The sequence below is a fragment of the Ischnura elegans genome, chromosome 5 (genome assembly GCF_921293095.1).
Source record: "Ischnura elegans chromosome 5, ioIscEleg1.1, whole genome shotgun sequence".
NCBI lineage: Eukaryota > Metazoa > Arthropoda > Insecta > Odonata > Coenagrionidae > Ischnura > Ischnura elegans.
This window is the reverse complement of record NC_060250.1, coordinates 76,099,732-76,119,526: the sequence shown is the minus strand read 5'-3', so window position 1 is coordinate 76,119,526 and position 19,795 is coordinate 76,099,732. Positions and strand designations below refer to the sequence as shown.

The window sequence follows — 19,795 nt, the reverse complement described above, 5'->3', positions numbered from 1 at the left end:
TCTGTAGATAATAGAAAAATATTGAATTCGCTATCTCTTCTTGGATGTTAAAAATTATTTATTGGAACAATTTTAGTTACATATATTCAAATACTTTGATAGACCATGAGCCACAAAATATTATTTATGTTGATTTCGATATAATCCTGCGATCGCTGCATATTGACGTATGTTGACGGCAATGTCGAAGTTGATAAAGAAAATAAAATAACTTAAGCGTATGCGCAGTCCTTTTAATGTTCAATTAGCTGTAACGGAATGGAATGAAAATAAAGTTACACATTGCGCTCCAATAGGGTAGTTTCCATCGTTAAAGAAAACGAAAGGCATTGATTGCGGTTAGATATCCACCATTAGTGTATTCATAATGTACAAATTATTTGGTTTTAGAAATCCCATTTTAGACGAATGTTATTGGTCCATTTTAACCTCATTTGAAAAAGGTCAGATTGGCGCCCATGCAATGCCACTCCACGTGACGTCACAGGGACCTAGTTTCTACACGAGTAGATAGGAGTTTTACATCGTCTGAGATTACCAATGCATGCATGGGGCACAGAGCTCAGGGAAACATGTGTTAATAATCACCTACTAAAACTGCCTAAGGTCGGAAAGTTTCCTTCGTTAGATAGGGTATTAATAATCCTTATTTAAGCCACGCGCTTCCTGCTAGTAGGGTACTCAGCTACCTGCTAGCATCCTGCGTCGTATCAGCGCTCAAAGCCTCGCCCCAAGGTCACCTCACTTGGCGACAGCGGGAACCAGAATGACGCATGTCTTAATAATCACCTATTAAAACTGCCTAAGGTCGGAAAGTTTCCTTCCTTGGTTTGATAGGGTATTATAATACTTATTTAAGCCAAGCGCTACCTGCTGGCAGGGTACTCTACGCCGCTGCCGCCATGCTCGGCAGCAAGCAGCTTGCATCGTAGCAGCGTTCATAGCCTCGCACCCAGGTGGCCTCACGCAGGAGCGGCCAGACGTCACACGTCTGCTTTTCCCAGCATTCATACTTAGCCGTCGCGTTTTCGCGCGCTTGAAATATTTCACTTTTCATTTAATCGCGAAAAATAGATATCGTCATTTAAAAATCTAAAAGCATGAAATACGTACTCCCTGAGTAATAATCTTGCAATTTAGGGAATTAAAGAAAAAGGAAACCACCGTATTTTTCTACTTACCTTGAAGTGAAAGGTCACAGAAGGCTAGTGATAGAGAGTTATTCCATGAAATCGCCCGGAAGGCAGTAGCGAGCGGTGGAAAGCCGGGTTGAGATGCTGAAATCACCCCGAAATATTTGGCCGGTTGATTATCAGGTGTACTTACTTCCTCCATTTACATCTAAATCTTCATACTATACTTCAAGCCGCCTCAATAGGCGTTTGGCGGGGGTGTTAGGACACCAGCCGTTTAAATATAAATAGGAAACGCTCCAACGAAATTACGGCTAGCATTTTTTAAAGTCATTTATCGTGCGGGGGAAAAAGGAATTCTGATAAACCTCCATTATTGGATTCCTGAAACCTAAGAGGACGATGGGCGAGTTGCACATCCAAACTTCGGAAGGAGATATGGAGGACTTTACCCGGTGTGAGACCCAAGAAATCTTCACTGCCATGGACGGCTTAAGTTTTTAATAATTTGACGAAACGCTTGTATAGGCTGCAATCTTGACATCAATTCAAAGGATTTGTTGACCGAAGGATATGAGGCTGAGAGAGTTGATAGTTTTCAGTTTCCAAAATCATATGCAAAAACAAAATCAAATCAAACCCACTGACGAAGAACTAGTGACTAGGAGAAGTCTTACTTCGGGTTCGCTTCTATGAACATGCAACTAGGCACCGGAGAAAGAGCGATGTCAACGAGTTCTTTTTGCATGACGCACAGCATTCGAGAGGTAAGCGAAAATAAGAGGGCAGGATGGAGGCCCGAGGGAGGACGGGTTGGCAAGGTGCCATTAAATCTCTCCGTTGGGTTAAGCGATAATCACGACGTACGTGATCTTCATCACGTTCAAGCAGAGGTGCATAATAAATGAACGGACGATAAGATGAGAGCAACGCCACACATCACACTCTCCTCATAGTAAATATGAATATGAACAAATTTCCTGTTTCTGTGCATACAGCTAATTGTTTGTAAATAATAGAAGTTAATGCAATGAGTGGATTCATTTGGAATAAATGTAAGCTTCTGTTCACTTGCCAATGGTATTGATAATGCTGGGTGCATGTTTTGATAATGTTTTTTTCGGTTTTGAAAAGGCAAATATTAATTCATAAATGGACAAGAGAAAACATTCATTATGTAGAAGCATATTTTTACTTCAATCAATCATACTCCAGATTAAAAAAAGCATTTAAAAGTTCATTTTCTGCTGACCCAGGGAGTGCATTGGTTTAGTTGAGCCTATTTATTCCATTGTGGGAACATAATGTTGGTGGTGTAGCAGAAAGCATGGTCTTATATCTTCCTCTCAACTGCTGTCACTGTTTTTTAAGAAACACCTACCATTAAAATGGTAAAATCCTAGAATGTGTGATCTGTGATGGATCTGATTGGTCGATTTCGAAGATGGTGATTGTTTGAACACTATTTCGATTAGAATTTCCTTTTCATAAAATTGAAGTAATCACGAAAGTGGAGGTGAAGTTGGTTTTATTAAAATTTAATTATTTTTGTTTTAATTCATTTTCCATTACAGTAACTTATACCATTTACCACAACTTATACCATTTCCTATTACAGTATTAAAAGTGGGGGCTCCAATTAAGATATCACATTTTGGCTTCTAAGTAGCATCAATGAGTACGCTCGCTTATATTTACCCCGTAATCATCTCACTTCGTAAGGTCTTCGCTTTAAAAATTAAATTTTAGAGCTTTACACACACAGTTGAACCTGTGTGTGTAGTGCTCTGAAACTGAATTTTTCCATAAGTCCATACTTATTTAACCTATAGTTAAATTGGAGTTCTCAAAAACAATTTAAATGTAAAAAAAAAATCATTCGTCGCCAAAATAAGTCGTCGAGAAGTCCATCCTTATTTAACCTATAGTTACCCCTATAGTTAACCTCCTTTAACCTATAGTCCATCCTTATTTAACCTATAGTTAAATAAGGATGGACTTATGACTTATTTATCACATATTTACTTTAGGGTTTTACCTCGTGTGACTATAGTTTATATTGCCTGAAAAATACGTGGTATTAAATTGACGATAAAAGCATCGCAATGAACCCTTTCGCTAATACAAATGCAGATTGATTTTTTTTCCAACAATAGTGTGCACTGTACATATTGAGTATGCAAATTAAGATAGCACTTCTTTTGCAAGCTTTACGTTGGTACTACGCCTTTCAATTGTATTTTCACGAAAATGGGTCATTCTAAGAACAATTTTAATAGAAATTCTCCCGCCCCCTCAAAATTTTTGGCCAGTCTGTGAAAAAAATTATGAGCCTGATGATGACCTAGCGGTCGACACGCGAAGTAACAAAGTGAAACTTGTGGAAAAAAGTGCTGACTCGTTTTCTTCAACCAATATGTATTCTTTCCGCTACATCTCGCCTGTCTAAGTCAGTTTAATATTATACACATTCAGAATTATGGAATAAAGCTGAAAGCTGAAGTCACTTGCGTCATGAAGAGAGGACGAAAGGGAAATAGAAACTCGGCGTCGATGCTATCTTGCTCTAGTAGGTATGGTATTCGGAGGAGGTGACCGACAGTTGAGATAATTTGCGCCTAGGTGGAATAGTCGGGAAAGAAGAGTGGATAGATACCCGGAGTCGGCATTAACGATAAGTGCCAAGTGGACCACAGCTTTTCTATGGATCATAGAGAAGTTAAGAGTAAATTAAAAAGCGTTTCAATCGGTTTAAATTTTTTCTGGGTGAAATGTCGAACTAGATAACTTTTAATTTTTTTCGTTTTAAACCCTTCCGTGACTGTGCGGGGTAACTCTGTTACCGCAAATTATGTTAATGTTGTATAATTTTTACTTTTTAAATTTTCCTTTGATATTTTTTGCATTTGAGCTCAACCACTTAGCCGTTATTTTGGCGACGAATGATTTTTTTAAAATTTAAATTGTTTTTGAGAACTCTAATTTTTATAGGTGGGGTAGCTGAGTTACCCCGCACAGTCATTGGCGGGCAGAAAAAAATTGTTTGTTGTATGAGTGCAGGGATAAAAGTTTAACACAATCAATTTTATTATATTATAACTTCAATGACGCCAAAATTCTACGTGATGGTATCTTTTGTACTTGTTTTCTTCATAGCATTTTAGTCAATGTATAGTAACAATAGAAAAATATAAAATTTTCCTGCCATTTCCCTCAAAAATAATGTAAGTACCAACCTAAATTAAGCCTACAATTTATTTATAAATTATACAAAACAATATATCATATCTTGAAAAAAAGGTGTTGAATCACAGTAAAGACTAAAATACAATATATAATTTATGAATTATAGATGGCGTACCTGAGATACCCCATACAGTCGTTTGCTTAAGTTTTCTAGCCACAGTCACGAAAGATAAACAACAAAATATGCGTTTTAAAACTACGCCAAAGACATTTAATTTATCTTTATTACTTATTGCTAGTCATTTACGAAGAGAAATGCTGTTGACTTAGTAGTTGAGTTATACTGCGGACCGACAGCCGGAAAACTCACGAAAGGCTTCAGCATTGACATGTCTTGACCTTTATGCCGATAAAAGATAATTTTTTTAATGAACCGTGGTTAGAGGTTGAAACAGTGTGAAAAATTACGTCCATTCCCATTCAAAACAAGAGAAGAGCCATGCCGACTTCTGGAAGTCCTCTGATCCATGACTACGACCGTCATCTCAGTGCTGATGAAACCCAACTCCTCCTTGAGCAATTTTAATGGGACATTTTCGATCACTTCAAACTAGATTTATATTTGGATCTACATTAGATGCCGACAAATAGACATAGAAATAACCTGATTCCAAATGAGTAAAAGACAAAAGATAGTGGCTGGTATTCACTGATTGGAAATTATTTATTCCAGAACTTTATAAAACAAATACTAACTCAACGTTTGGTTCGGTCAGCTAAATCACCCCAATTAAATTAAGTGAAATCATCGTAACAAATGGATAAAAATCTTCAATCTTTTGGAGAGGTTTCCAGTTCAGATATACTTTCACTCTCCTCTTTACCATCCAGTGACCATCAGCAAAAAAACCAGTCTTCCTCCCTCTGTTTACAACGATAAAATTACTTTCACCACACCAGCAGTTTTGGAAATTCTTCGGTAATTACCAAGGCGAAATATTTTTTACAACCACATTCGCAGGAGCGATGTAGAAAGGATGGGAAATTCAATTTTCGGTCAAAAAGAAAATCCTGAGTACATACGGAATTGAATCTATAGGTGTTAAACTTTTATGCAGGAAAAGAAAATAGCGGAGTTTATATACATGGTGTTCCAGGAGGAATCTGTAATACTTTAAGTTGTGGAAGGGGAGACAAGTATTTTTCGTTCATAAATATATGGATACAATTCCTGAGTTACTAAGCTATGACAAAGCAAATACTTCTTGGATGCACTCCGCAGTTACCACGGAAACGATTTTGCATGGGTTACCAGCCTATAGAGCATTTTATCAACACGTTTTATTATACTCGCTGTCTTGTTTATCTTTCCAGGAAAAATCTCGCAACACAAATTTATACAACTTCCTGATTGCACTATTTCTAGACTTCTCATTTTAAAAATGTGAACATATTCTACACAATCAACATTATTATGGCAGGTAAATAGTTCGTAATTAAACTTTACAGCACAAAAGAACACGTGGTCTATGTATTTCCTGAATACAGCTGAAAATGTATAAATTTTTGATTTTACATAGAGGCAACATTGGCGTACAATGGGTTATAATCATTTCCACGCAGCATTCACGGAAATAATATATTAGGTAGTGAGAAGCCAAGGGGTACAAGTGATTTTTTTCTCTGCAGTGTTAGGTAAAGTTAATTGTTAGAAGAAATACACAAAAATTAGTTGGCAAGGGATACGAGTGAGTCTAGTTCTGAGTTCTGAGCTAACATAGAGTGGAAAATCAAATGCTCTATATCAAATTTCTAATTCATCTCGTTTGTTTCCTATGCCTAATTTATTTACCTAAATGTGTATAGAAAAAAGAAATCAATTGTACCCCTTGGCTTCCAAACCGATCATATAAGTAAGACAGAAGAAGCTGCGAAGTTCTCAAACAAAAAAATGAAAAGACGATCTTATTATCGGTAGACTCGACGCCGCGACGAGGACTATAAAGTAGATATAGTTGTCAGGCATCGGCGGCGTCTGCACGCGAGAGGCAACGAAAACAAAACCGTTCGACGCGGTGAAAACAAGGGCAACGCCCTGAAATTGACCTAGGACTACACCACCGCCGACACGGCAGACGCCCAACTAAACGACGATGACCAGACCGGCTGGAAGCGATACGAGGGAATCCTCAAGACTGAGAAACCCAACTTCGGTTGACCGCTGCGCAGGAGGAGAAAGGGAAAAAAATGAATGAGAGGTCCACGCCGAAAGAAAACCAGATCACTTTTCCAGCATTCGAAAGCGCATTAAACCAGATGGACAGCAAGGACTCACCTGCACCGGTCTGTACTCTCACTCACCCCCATAATAAGTATTCGTATTTAAATTATTCCCATGTCACTTTCGGACGACGAAAATAGTTTTCACGTGCTTTGATTCCTCCGCGGACAGGTCAACAACCTTTAGTCAGAGAGAAAATTTTAGGCCAACAGCAACTTAAAGATGATGTTTTTTTACACTTCAGATAATAAGAGAGCATGCTAACATTGCACGATGCTTTGAATCCTCCTAGCTCATCTCAACAACCTCTAGCCACATGGGATTCCCGTCTCAGTTTTCATGAAGCTTTTAAAAAAATCAACAAAAAGTTATTGTCCTCGGGTGTTGTTGGCGATTTTCTCTGGCTTTATACCGAGGCAATGTATAAAATATATATAGATAAAAATTCGTCAAAATATTTCCCCAATAAAATTGGGGAATGATATCCTTTTCAACGTTGATTAATTTCTTATAGGGATTCCTTTTTTGCAATGAATTGGATTTGTTAATAAAAATGAGTAATACAACAATCTAATTCATTGCAAAAAGGCCCTGATGAAGTTTAACGTAATCGAATAAATATACCAACACGTTGGCAAAAATTTGCATTTAAATTCTTCCAGACCTATACTCCAAAATACACATCATCGTTAAACATAGTGGTCAAGAGAAATGAAAGAAACCAATCGTTTTCAACGAAAAATCGGCTACTCAGTAACTCATGGGCCGAGAGGAATTCACCGATCAGGAACTACGTTTTTTTCAGACCCCTCCTCCCATCCTTGCATAATAGAGCCTGCATTAATAGATGACATTCCATCAACAATCTGACACTCAATTGAAGTATAATTCGTTGTCCCGGGCGTGATTTCATAGAATCGACTGAACATAATTAAATGTAAATAACTTTATAATTCCACGGAATGCCTTCGATACAATTGTACCAGATGATGATGGGCCACGTCGAAACCTAAATCGTACAGCATTAAATTTGCGTGGAATTATAATTATTTTTTTACATTCAATTATATTCAAATTAGAGTACCACTGTTACAGCATTATCCCCAGAGACTCATCGATACCTTGGTCGTACAGTATTAAAATTATGTGGCATTGTAAAGTTTTTTTAAAACATTTAATTACATTCAATTATAGCATTACTGTAACAGCTTATTCGCAACAGACTCGTCGATACTTTGGTCGTAAAATATTAAATTGACGAAGAATTATAAAGTTTTACATATCAAGCGTTCACGCTTCACTTGGTGGAACCACATTTCTATAGTGCGACATAAATCACTTCGTAATGATCCACAAAACTTTATTTATCAGAACCTGGGTTTCAACTGCTATATAGAATCAGCTACTATATACCTTGATAATGGCTATATAGTATTAGAAACCTAGGTTTTATTTTTATTTTTTTTTCGCACTAAAGTTTTTTTACGCTAAATTATATTTAATTAAAGCACTAGAGTTACAGCATCGCCACGATAGATTCGACTGAGAGACCTCATAGTCTCTCAACACGTGCGTCATTCAGACCGCAACACTTTCCCCCGTCTTGACCCCGCGGGAGAGGGTGGGAAGCAGACGTTGTATTCGGGGGAAGCCGGTCTCTTTGGGGAACTTCCCGAACCTTCGGCCGCGGATGGACGCCTCTCTTGAGGCAGCGGAAGGAAGCAAGAAAGCAGATGGGCGATGCAGAGGGAGGGGAAGAGGTCTGCCTGCACAGGTCCGACAGGTTGCGTATCCTCTCCCTCCGTTCCATCGACTCCGAAAAATCTCTTCGCACGCGTCACATCATCACGGAGGAGAGATTTCCTCGCCGTGAGCGCGGAAGAAGAAGAAGATAATGACGCGCGCGTAAGAGAGAAAAAAAATGTGGAAATATATAGACGGGCGCCGAGTTCCGGCGCGCGGCCACTTTGGGCCGGGGGATCACGCCAAGTAGAAGCATCAACCGTTCGAGAGTGAGAGTGTCTTCCGCGGAATGGCCCAGCCGCTCAATGGATAGCGGCGAAAGTGCACGGATCTACACAGGAGAACGCGAATTGGAGGACTCAAGGTGAGGAATTATGCAGTACTTTATTTCCCATTTTCGCACGTTCCCATGCATTCCGCATGGTGCACTCAACTGCAGCACTGTTAAAAGAATATATCACTCCCGCTGTAAAATATAGCAACTTCCTGCATTATATAGCATTTATATTACATTTTTTGATGCATGCTTGATAACAGTGGTGCCTATGAAACTTTATTTAATTTATTTTTATTCTGTATTGGTTTTTCCTTATACGGACTTTTATTTACTAGATCAAATATAATTATTTCAGCTTATTAGTTGGGGATTGCTGATTTTATTTCTCTCTGGTATTTTCCGTGTCTTGTTAATTGTTTTCCTAAGGTATTATCTTGATAATTTCAGGGAACATTGATAATGAAATTATCATCTTAATTATTTCATGATCAATGATGCTTCATGATGCCTCTGACCTGTAGAATTGTTTAAAGAAACTATCACTCCCGCACGAACGGTCTTTTTTCGTATCTCATTTATTGTTTTCCCAAGCTTCTAATTTGTTTTCAAACCTTTCAATTACATTTAATTTTGATATATTCGTGACATACCCTAGATGCATGCTTGAAAACAGTGATGCACCATATTCTCTACTGTAGATATGTTTCGATAATTTCAGGGTACATAGTGTAGTATAGAATACATAATTTTCCAATAAAATCATGTGCCTCGAGTTTTAAAGTTTTACCTCAGTAATTTCTTCGGAGTATGATTTGTGTACATAAATAACCAGGGCATGTATCCCGAAAATTTTCAGGAAAGAGCCTTATTTTGAAACAAGTGATACCTTAAGAAAAAGGCAAATTTCGTACGCCCTATTGTCATTCTTTTCTTATGTATAACCAGCTGCGAACCCTCATCATCTTCCCGATCAATGTTTAAATATTCTTGTAAAACTTTACCTGCATTTCATGCATGAATACTTTATCACAATACTTTCTTATTTAAAAAGTTTATGTTTAAGATACCGGTAAATATTGAAAAATAAATTCTCTGCATATTCTGATAATTTCAAGATGATAGCGCTAATTTTTCAACATGCAATATATCAGAGAAAATTTCAAAAATAGGACCAGTCGTGCGGGAATGATGCGTTCTTAATGAATTTATAAATACTTTCCTTGAATCTTTTTATTTCGAAATTTCCATGAATTAGTTCTGGTTCTTACAAATCATAAATACTTATAGTTTAATTTTTCACGCTACCTCTTGACGCAGAGCCTTACATTTTTAGTTTGCTTTCAGTTAGATAACAATATACAACATATTACTTTTAATTTTGACATTTTCATGACGTACTTGAGATGCATGCTTGATAACGGTAATGCGAATGAAATCATATTGTTTTTATTTTTATCCGATAGTTGGAGTTCCTTATATGGGCTTTTATTTAATAGCCTAACTATAAATATTTCAGCTTATTGATTGCGGCTTGATGCTTTTATTTCTCTGCCGATGTAAGATGTTAAAGTGCAACATTCCAATATTAATTTCACACGCTTTCAGTAGACATGGGGTTAAAAATTTTTGGTATCAACGGTTGGGTGGAAGTGCAGTACATTACTGCAAATTAAAAAAAATAATTAATACATGCTCATAGCATTACACCGCTGATTCCTTTTTTAATGTCTCGCGCTCTAACTCTTAAAAATGTTCCTTTAACTTTTAGATCCTATTATTTTAAGCTTTCACATTGTTACCAAACCTTTAAAGTTAGCTTCTACTTATTTTCCACCCGAGACACAATTCGCACATAAAATAATATATCGCTTGAAACGATTTAAATAAACAATTCACCCATTTTTCAACCAGTGTTCACTTCATACCAGGCAGCATGTATGTGTACGAAGCCGAGCACGATATTCTCTACTTTTCTCGACTTTCCCTTTTCACCATATAATCTCACGAAACTCAATATACCTTATTTCGAAAAGCCAAGTAAATTATATCCAGAGATAATTCCATTTAGCTGCAAAAGCAAGGCTAAAGAAAGTGAGACGGGATTCGGCAGTTTTTTAAATTTCCTTATAACATGCGTAAATTGAAGTAAAAAAAAATCAATCGATTGGTTTTCGTTTCCGGAAATATTTTTCAATTACTTTTCCCGTAATTTACACCTCACATGGATCTGACATAACTATAAAATTTGCCATAACTATGTGCGCTATAAACCCCTATATTTCTAAGAACTCACATTCAACGGTTTTCTCTGGTTACCTTCCTGATCCTCACACCATTTACATTCCTCTAAAAGCATTTCATCATTCGACCTTTTTTTCCTAACTTTCCAAATGGCCAAACATAGGCATAACCTTATCCCAATCAAAAATCTCTTCCGCAGCCATATAACCTCATTAACCCATCAAACCGTGCAATCTCACTTTATATCCCTCATAAAGCCATATCCTCACGTTTAATGTCACGCGCCTTCGCACGCAATTTTTAATGTTTCGCAGCACTTCTATCCGAGCATCTTTCAATCAATTTCTTAAATCTTCAATTATTTATCATCAAAGCCCACCTCGTTATCCCTCTTGTCGCGAATCTAAGGCACAAGACACGAAGCTGTTTCGCTAATACCAAGGAAAAGAAATTACGAATTCTATTATCTCTTACTGAATTTAGCCATTCACCTCTAGAAAAACCGAATCCATAGAGGGCATACGTTAACACGGACGACAATCGATTTATCAAAAAGGACTAATGCGACCCATAGCATAAAAAGTATATGATAAACAACAATAAAATCAAGTAGAGTATTACTCATTTATAATAACGGATAAAAATGAGAAAAATATAGCTCGCGGGAACGTGTTTTACAATTAGCATGCACTTTAAATGCTTATCATGGATGACATTCTACCATGCGATATTGAAATATTTTGGTATTTAAACTGAGGAATTAAACTTTTCATAGCCTGTTCAATTATTTAATATTACTTACTTTATTTATAATATGATATAAATTATTTATATAATCTGTTATATTTTATTCTATTAAAAGTCTCATTGAAGCAGTAAATCAAGTGTAAACACTCAGAAACTTTAATTTACTTATGTTTCAGATGTTATACCGGGAGGTTATCTTCCTGACGCTAATGGTAGCTGTCATATCGACAGTAAATGGCCAAGCATACAGTCAGCTTCTAAAAGGCATCACCAGAGCAAGAAACGAGGCGACCAATGGAATCGATACGCCCACGTTGAGCGATGAAAAATCAATGTCAGATTCCGCAAGCCCAGGCTTCGTCCAAAGGGCGAGCGCCAGGGTGTATAGCGTATTTGAAAGGATGAGGAAGGCTGTGACAAGGTTCATAGCCAGGTTCCTACTCCACTACTCTAAGGCCCTACTGAGGCGAGCCGAAGGAGATCAAAGAGGAGGGTCGAACCCAAGACCACAGAACAACTACCACGACCCGAGCACATCGCTCGGGCCGGATTTCAGCTACAAGATTAACAACAGCCCCAGAAAAGGTGGGGATAAGCCGCAACCAAACGCACCGAGGAGTAGCCGATTGGAATCACGAGAGAATGAGATTTTCAATGCCATTCGAAATCAGCGACCAATTCCCACTCCCACGTATAAGCGCGAGAATACCCCTGCCAAACCAGTCCCAACGACAGCTGAGGTTCCGAGCTTGGAGACGGTCAATCAGGGAGAAACGGTCAATTGGTCCCCGGAACACATTTGGAACGCAGTGGGGCCTATCCAGGATGTTGGCCGACAGAAACTACTGGAAAATGTGGGCAAGGGAGGAAAAATTGGCAGCCGCTACAGCCCTACAACATCTACGACGACATCCGAAAATTTACGACATGGAGCCAGTTCAAATTTAGAGCCTTCCACATTTTTTGCCACGAATGAAAACTTTTATAACGCTCCTCAACCAGAAAACCCCGAAGAGGACGTGAAGGTAGAGCTGGTCAAGTTGGAATATATAAAGCTAGATCGGGAGAATTTCACTTCCACCACCGAAAATACCGTCGTAGAAGAGACGAATAATGTTCCCACTGAGGGAAGTCAAGAAAGCACGTTTAGCAGCTCCGATCTGACGATATCGCAAAGTATAGAGCTCGCGAATTCAGACGGCAAAGAGTTCGTCATAGTGGTCGACCCAAACTTGAAGTACGCCGATCACACCCCGGGCAAGTCGGGGAATCGTTTGCGGGAGGACTCGAGGAAGCTGGAAGCGAAGGAAGCCGACGCTCCGGTTTCGATATTGGAGGAGGAAGCAAGGCTGCAAGTTCCCGTGTCGAGACAGCGGGGGAAGCCAAAGTACCCCGGCGACATCGGAGAAAGCGATGGAGGAGGATCGAGTGAAAATTTCGGAACTAATTATTATTCCCCCGCAGCGAACGGAATAGTACCCGGTCCAGAAGTCACCAACCCGGGGACCTTCTCGCCCACCGCCTATGTCCCACATCCGGTACAGTATCCAGTTCCCGTCTACGTCGGCTCGCTCACGAAACCCGAAGTCGGACAGGTTCATGTCGGCGCGCCGGCAAGTTCGGCGGCCGGCGACCCCAACTCTGGCAGCACCCCCACACCGGGCCACTTTCTCTTCGGCGGGAAAATTTCTACCTCCTCAGCTTATCTGGATTTTGCGAGTCAAATTCCGGAGCTCGATAGCCGTGGCCCGCCGGCCCAAACGGTGATCCCATCGCCGGAACCAGGAAGTGGCCCGCCGTATTTGGTCGTGAACACTCGACCCGTCGCGTACGTGCTGGGGGAGGGTGGGAACGCGAACTCCCACCCCCTCAACTATCCCGTTCATTCCCAAAATACACCGTATTTCTCGCAAAATACGTCCCCTCAGGTTCAATACAGGGAGGAGGATTACAATGCCTATTATCAGGGGGATTCCACATATCCAAGTCAGGCAATTGCCAACACACAGGTTGATCCGTCCCCGCAGGACACGTCAAGCTCCGTGTCAACGCCCAGACAAGGCCTACTAGTCAATGCCGCCAATGGCGGAGGTCAACGGCAAGCAGATATCCCGTTCGGCGAGACAGCATCAAAGGTGAGCATTTTCTACTTCTGAGTCCATTCATACGCTTAGAAAATTTGAATGGCTGAAGAAGACAACGGTTGTTTGGAAATGGAAGATGGGCGTAGTCCAATAATATTCTTTTCTTTAGGGCAGTGTTGCTCTTTGGCTTGACTCTCAAACATTCAAATGGTTTTATTATAAGTATTGGTAATAGACAATAAAAGGTCGGTTGTAGGCGATTTATTGATCTGAACAATTCGTAAATTATAAAATAACGATTCGTTTTTACTTAATTTTAGGAATTTCCTTTGCTCGCGTAAGCTATATCGTAACATATTCCGCCTCCATCGCCGGATTCTGTTCCTAATATTTTTGTAAAATTGTTATTCTCCTTTGCTAAGGCCATAGTTTTACTTCACCGGCACCTTTTTGTGGTTTAAAACTAAGCACCTTACAAGATCCTTCCCAGGGACAAATTATAAACTAAAATCAAAGCTTAAAAAATTAATGAAAAATAAATAAAAATGATTCGACTGTATTTTGCTTGGAGAATATTCTAAATATTCAAAAGTAAGAGCACACTTTTGGATCAAAAAATTTTGAAACTGAATCGATACATTGAGACTCTAGAATAAATGTAGTCACTTGATTTAATTGCTTAAATTAAGAAAACTGAACTCCATTCCCAGCATTCATATTTTATCACTATCACAATTTATAATTTTTGGCAAAACCTCAAACTCCTATAGCCACCTCATATTTTACATAAAAACAAAGCTATGAGTACAAATAGGTAGGTAGCTAAAGTTGTAAAGTATAAGCAAAGAATATTTATCTTCATCCATAATGTCCTAACTGAATGAGCGATTTCTAATTTTAGATATGATATGGATATTAAAACAAAATCACTGCATAAATATATGTGGTCCAAGAAATTATTCATGTCCACATAGTTTTTTCTTCATGCTATTATAATATTGAAACGTAATTTAAATTACACTTATTTCACTGAGAGTAAACATTATAGGGCTGGAAGTAAAATCCAAACTCATGTGATCTGATCGGTACCCTATCAACTAAATAATTTAACGAGTAAAAATTTTGTCTCATTCACAGTATCCATCCACGAGTCTTCAAGACATTTCGAACATTAATGCACTCGGAGGCCAATATGCTGGACAAGGCAGAAACGCGTGACGGAGGCTAGTGATCTATGGTAGCATTGATACTCAACCAAATGCTACACCATAAGTGATGTTGATTTTAACAGTAAGGCAAAAGTACTAGTTGAACCTGATGACCGGCTAAACTGAAACTAAAAAATTGAAGTGAAATGCTGACGTTTTTGTTAATTCTGCTCTCTGTTTTTTCATTACTTTTAGACTCAGGATTTCCCAAACCAAATCTCAGTGTTTTGATCTATTTCATTTGGAGGGTTCACTTGTTACACTTCAATCACTGGTTACCAAGTATTTATAAATAGCTCTACCTCTTCAATGCTAAGAGGACAAATAAATCAATTTGCTGCATCAGAATATTGAATTTTATAATGATGTACATTTAACCGCAGCTGTAATATAAACGTGTACATACTGTTGCTTCTGTGATAGATATAATTTTTTTTGTATTTTTATTATAAAAGATTTTATAATTAAGAGTGTTTGTTTCAATTCTAAGTCTGCAAGCCATTATATCAAAAGAGTAATACTTCTAATACGATGGTGAAAACATGACATTGAAATAGTTCGCTCAAAAATGAATAACCTTGAGTTATAACGTGGCATGAAAAATCGTAAGATTTCTCATTTAATGTGAGCACTCGTAAGTAAACGGCAATATGTTAAATAGCGATTTTCGTAAATGAGCCATTTTAAGAATTTTTATCAGATAAGATAAAATCTTTGAAGACAATACTTCACACTAAATCCCTCAGAGTAAAATATGTACTCTTTTCTGTCATCAACTTACAGTAAAGACCTTTCCTCCTCAAGAAGCCACGAAATCAAATAAAATTGCCACGAAAACTTGTCGAGTAAGTCCTTGTCTCTAAAAGTCAACTTTTACCCACAAGGGGTCCGGCCGAGCGCGTCCTAAAGTTTTAAATTAGCATTTCGGAAGGGACCGAGTCCACAATTTTAATTTACGACTTCAACCATGGCCATTTATTGGATTCCTACATCAAACCATGACCTGCGACGTTACGGTGGCGATAAATTTGTGCAACTCGTCCCAAAATGCCTTTCATTTCATTCCAAATAACTATGCCTCAGAGCAGATGACTGCGATTACCAAAAGGATTGCGAGAAAATGAAAGACCATTTTTCTCTGTAAAACGAATGGCTGACTAAAACCTACGGTACAATCTGGGTCATCTCAGTAAAAACCGTAAGCAGACATAATTATTTTAACAGAAAGAAAAACCATTAAAAACTGGTTTTTTAACTCTCAGTGCTCGAGCAATTTTTTACCCAGCATTTTCAAAATTTACCAACAACAACTAAAAACAGTTAATACTGCGCAGTAGTTCATATCTTTTGAGGATACTTTTATAACTGCGGTGAGATTCTTGACCATCGCGCCCTTGGCTAGCATTTTTTGGAGCTTTCGTCGATGCATTATGTAATTATCTTTAGCCAAAATTTAGATCGTTTATTATGGGGTAACCTTAGAAAGGCATGCTCAGAGATCTTTTTATTTTATAGCCTCATCTACCTCGTTAAACTGCGTTGTTTTATGGTGGAGTAAGTAATATCTTAAGGTACCATTTTGATAAAATACTTCGTGATGACAGCTGACACTTAATTTGTCACGAGAAAAGTCCCATCGAGCGAGAGTGTTGCATCCCCTTCACGAAAGAGCTGTTGGCTAAAGACAATTCTGATAATTTATTTTATCAACCCTAAATAAACTGAAAAATAGGAAGCAATAACAGCCTATCTCAAATTACTACACTCATTTACCCAGTTTCCTTCTAACTCTTCCGCTGTTTTTCCAATATTCTACCCTCTATCGCAGTCAACAGAGTATTATGGCCCTGCATCTCACGATCAAGTCATCCTCACACTCTGTCTACTCTTGCCTTCTCTCGCAACTTCCTTTTCCTATTCACTAATTCGAGGACTTTCTTGTTCCTTCCTATATCCTTCCATATCACATTCCTTATACCTATTATCGTCATCTTTAAAACGATGTTTCTGCACCGCACGACACTGCATTCAATAACATCCTTTCATTTTCGCTAAGGAATAGTGTCCTATTCCTCAATTATTTAGAAAGAACTGGTGACTTCCGGCGTAAAATGCTGATTAAGTCTTCACGAGCTGTCATTCAGGTAAGTAAGACGGCCCATATTAAATTCCTAACGACGATGCTAGAGTATGGCGACAAAATGTCGAATTCCGCCCTAAAATACCCGATGGAGAACCTGAGAACACATCATTAGTATCACCTCTTTTCTACTGGTAGCTAGTCTTTCTCCTTAAGACTCATAGATATTTCAAAAGGGGATAAGTTAACATAAAAAACTATGACTTGAAATACTTGTTAACCACAGTTTCTACAAGAGAACTAGCTTTTCATTACGGCAGACGGATTGATTCATAGCATTCTGAGGGTGATGAGGCACCAAGTAAAATATCGTTATTAGCAAAAATTGAAAGAAGAATAGAAAATTCACTCAAATCAAATGCTCCGAGGGTGATGATATAAGAGGCACCACACAAAATATCGTCGTTGACAAAATTTGAATGCAGATTCGCAAAATCACTAATGTAATGGTTTCCCTCATAATAAAAACAAAAAAACGTTATGATGGACGTTTTAACATTGCATCAAGTGAGATGTCTACTCACCCAGTACGCTTGAAATGACGTCAACCTCCAAAGATCTCACTGAAGCAGTGAAGAAGATGCACACCGCGATGAAGATCTTGAAGACTTTGCCCACGATATTGTCCATGTTGGAATAATGTCACTGGCACATGAGAAATCCGAAGGTGAACCTAGCAAATGCTCAGGGCTGGGGATAAACGGAGTATTTATGTGAGTTGGATGTGATGCACCGTAACGGATTCCACGTTAATGATGGGCCTTTACGTTCACTGTGACAAGGAAAACAGTTGCGCTCACTTGGATATATAATGGTCGACAAGATTCACACAAAAGATAACAAAAGATTTGTCAACGATTTGGTGGGTACCGTTTCAAAATGCTCATTGTCTCACGTAGCTTGGAACACGAAGAGACACGTCAAACCGTGAAACTAATTCGATATCAGCAATCTTCTGTTCCTTCAGATGTTCAAATTTCCGGAATGGAAAATTTTCAGCAAAAGTCAAATAATACAATGAAAAGATATCACATAATTTAGCTAAACACAGAATAAGAGCACAGTTGCCGACTAAAATTAATGGAAGGAATAAATTCAAAAAATTTTAATGAAAACCAATGTATTTTAGGCATGACAGCGAAATGAAAATTGAACCCATAAGTGCACAATAATTAAAATGATTGTAAAGAGGGTTATCGTAGTTAAAAAATTAAAGCATACATTAATATTTGTGTATTACTAAAGGTCTCTGGGTTAATTTCAAACACCAAAAGAGTGTATCCCTTACAAATGATGAAAGGAGGATATCCCGAAACGAATCGATTCAAAGAAATATTCTATTGAAATCATTCAAGAATATGACTACAAGCTAGGCAAGGAGTAATTATGTTAACAACTTAAAGAAGAAAAATATAAATTCTACGTTACTATGTCAATTTGATGGTCTAATATAAAAGAGAGATGTATTTAATCTCCGTACGTTTCACGCTGTGGTCTTCGACTGGTGTTTTGGATGAGAAACCTGCTTCTCAGATGCACACATTTACGCACGTGTCCTATCAAGTTTTTAATATAAAAAATGATTTGATAGGAGCCACTTGGGATGGAATTCTTTTGCATCTAGAAGGGGCAGGAGAGAGACACGTGCGAGAAGAAATGCATTGATGAGATGGGACAATCAGTCAAAACTCACGTCGAAGAATGTAAATGGGCCGTACCACCGAGGGAGACAGCAGACTCAGCTAGGGTGGAACAAGAAACCCAAGGACACGCATTCAGTTTTTAGAAGAAAAAGTAATTTCCAAACAAAAAGATGAGTAGTTACCCAATCAAAACCGTGAGAATCAAACGTGGCACTCTGGGCCGATAAAAATTCTCTAACAATCATCATTTTACCTTAATTCCCATCACGTATTCCACTAAAATTGGATTGAGGGCTGAAATGCGTGCATAAACAGTTTTTAGTTGACGGCGTTAAGATATTTAAAATTACTGCGCCAAGAAGAAAGAAAAAAGAGACCCTGTCGAGGGGGAATATGCCTTGATATTTGGTTTTATTGTGAGTGAACCTGATGCATTCGTGAATTTTCGAGTCTTCGTTCAATTTATACATTTTGTTTGTTGCCTCTCATATCGTCACGCTAAGAATCCTATGAATCAATACATCTGCCGCAATGAAAACTGAATTCTCTTGTAGAAACTGTTGTTAAGATGATTTTCAATGCCCTAGTCGTTTAAATGAAGTTTTCCTCAAGGAAAATATCTTCGAGTCATTAGGAAGTAGAGCGATTACCAATAGAAAAGAGCTAATATCGATGAAGTGTTCTGACGTTCTTCACCAGGGAATGATTCACTTAAAAAGCTGTCTCTCAATACTACTAATGCTGGATCTACTTTGTTAAATACATGATGTAATGAAACAGAGAGATGTATTCAATCGCCATACGTTTCAGGCCGTGTTTTTCGACTGTTTTTTTTTGGCTTAGCAACCCGAATAACCGAGATTGAAAGCAACAAACTCAGAAGCATAATATACCGCTGGTCATCATCATCATCACTGGTCATAAATTTTATCATTGGTTGGTGGCATCTCCCCACTCAACTATCCTATCAGCTTACATTTTTACACCTACGTATTTCTTCTCATCATCATGTTACCTTACGAATAATTGATTAGAAAGGAAGCAAACGACCTGCAGAGGAAATTTTTTTTTCAGTGTTTATCATCTCTTGAGGTTACATTTTAAGATACATG

General features: G+C 38.2%; 2 protein-coding genes across 9 annotated transcripts in view; one reads left to right on the top strand and one right to left on the bottom strand.

The window, feature by feature from the left end:
* LOC124159080 (laccase-1-like) overlaps nt 1-18,554 on the bottom strand; it is a 151,839-nt gene extending 133,285 nt beyond the window's left edge. Inside the window, exons 1-3 of one of the 8 annotated variants that reach the window (XM_046534612.1) lie at nt 18,469-18,537; nt 17,841-18,001; nt 17,565-17,730 (exon numbers count right to left, since the gene is read on the bottom strand). In XM_046534612.1, coding sequence (XP_046390568.1) covers nt 17,565-17,670 — 106 coding nt within the window. In that variant the 5' untranslated portion in view covers nt 17,671-17,730; nt 17,841-18,001; nt 18,469-18,537. Of the gene's footprint in view, nt 1-17,564; nt 17,813-17,840; nt 18,448-18,468 lie in introns of those variants that run through there. The other 7 variants (XM_046534608.1, XM_046534614.1, XM_046534611.1 and 4 more) reach the window with 7 other exon arrangements.
* Nucleotides 8,579-15,305, top strand: LOC124159082. Its single transcript, XM_046534617.1, has 3 exons — nt 8,579-8,707; nt 11,785-13,743; nt 14,830-15,305. The coding sequence occupies exons 2-3, from the start codon at nt 11,785-11,787 to the stop codon at nt 14,908-14,910; spliced, it is 2,040 nt and encodes a 679-aa protein (XP_046390573.1). The 5' UTR covers nt 8,579-8,707; the 3' UTR covers nt 14,911-15,305.
* Nucleotides 18,555-19,795: the final 1,241 nt, after the last annotated feature.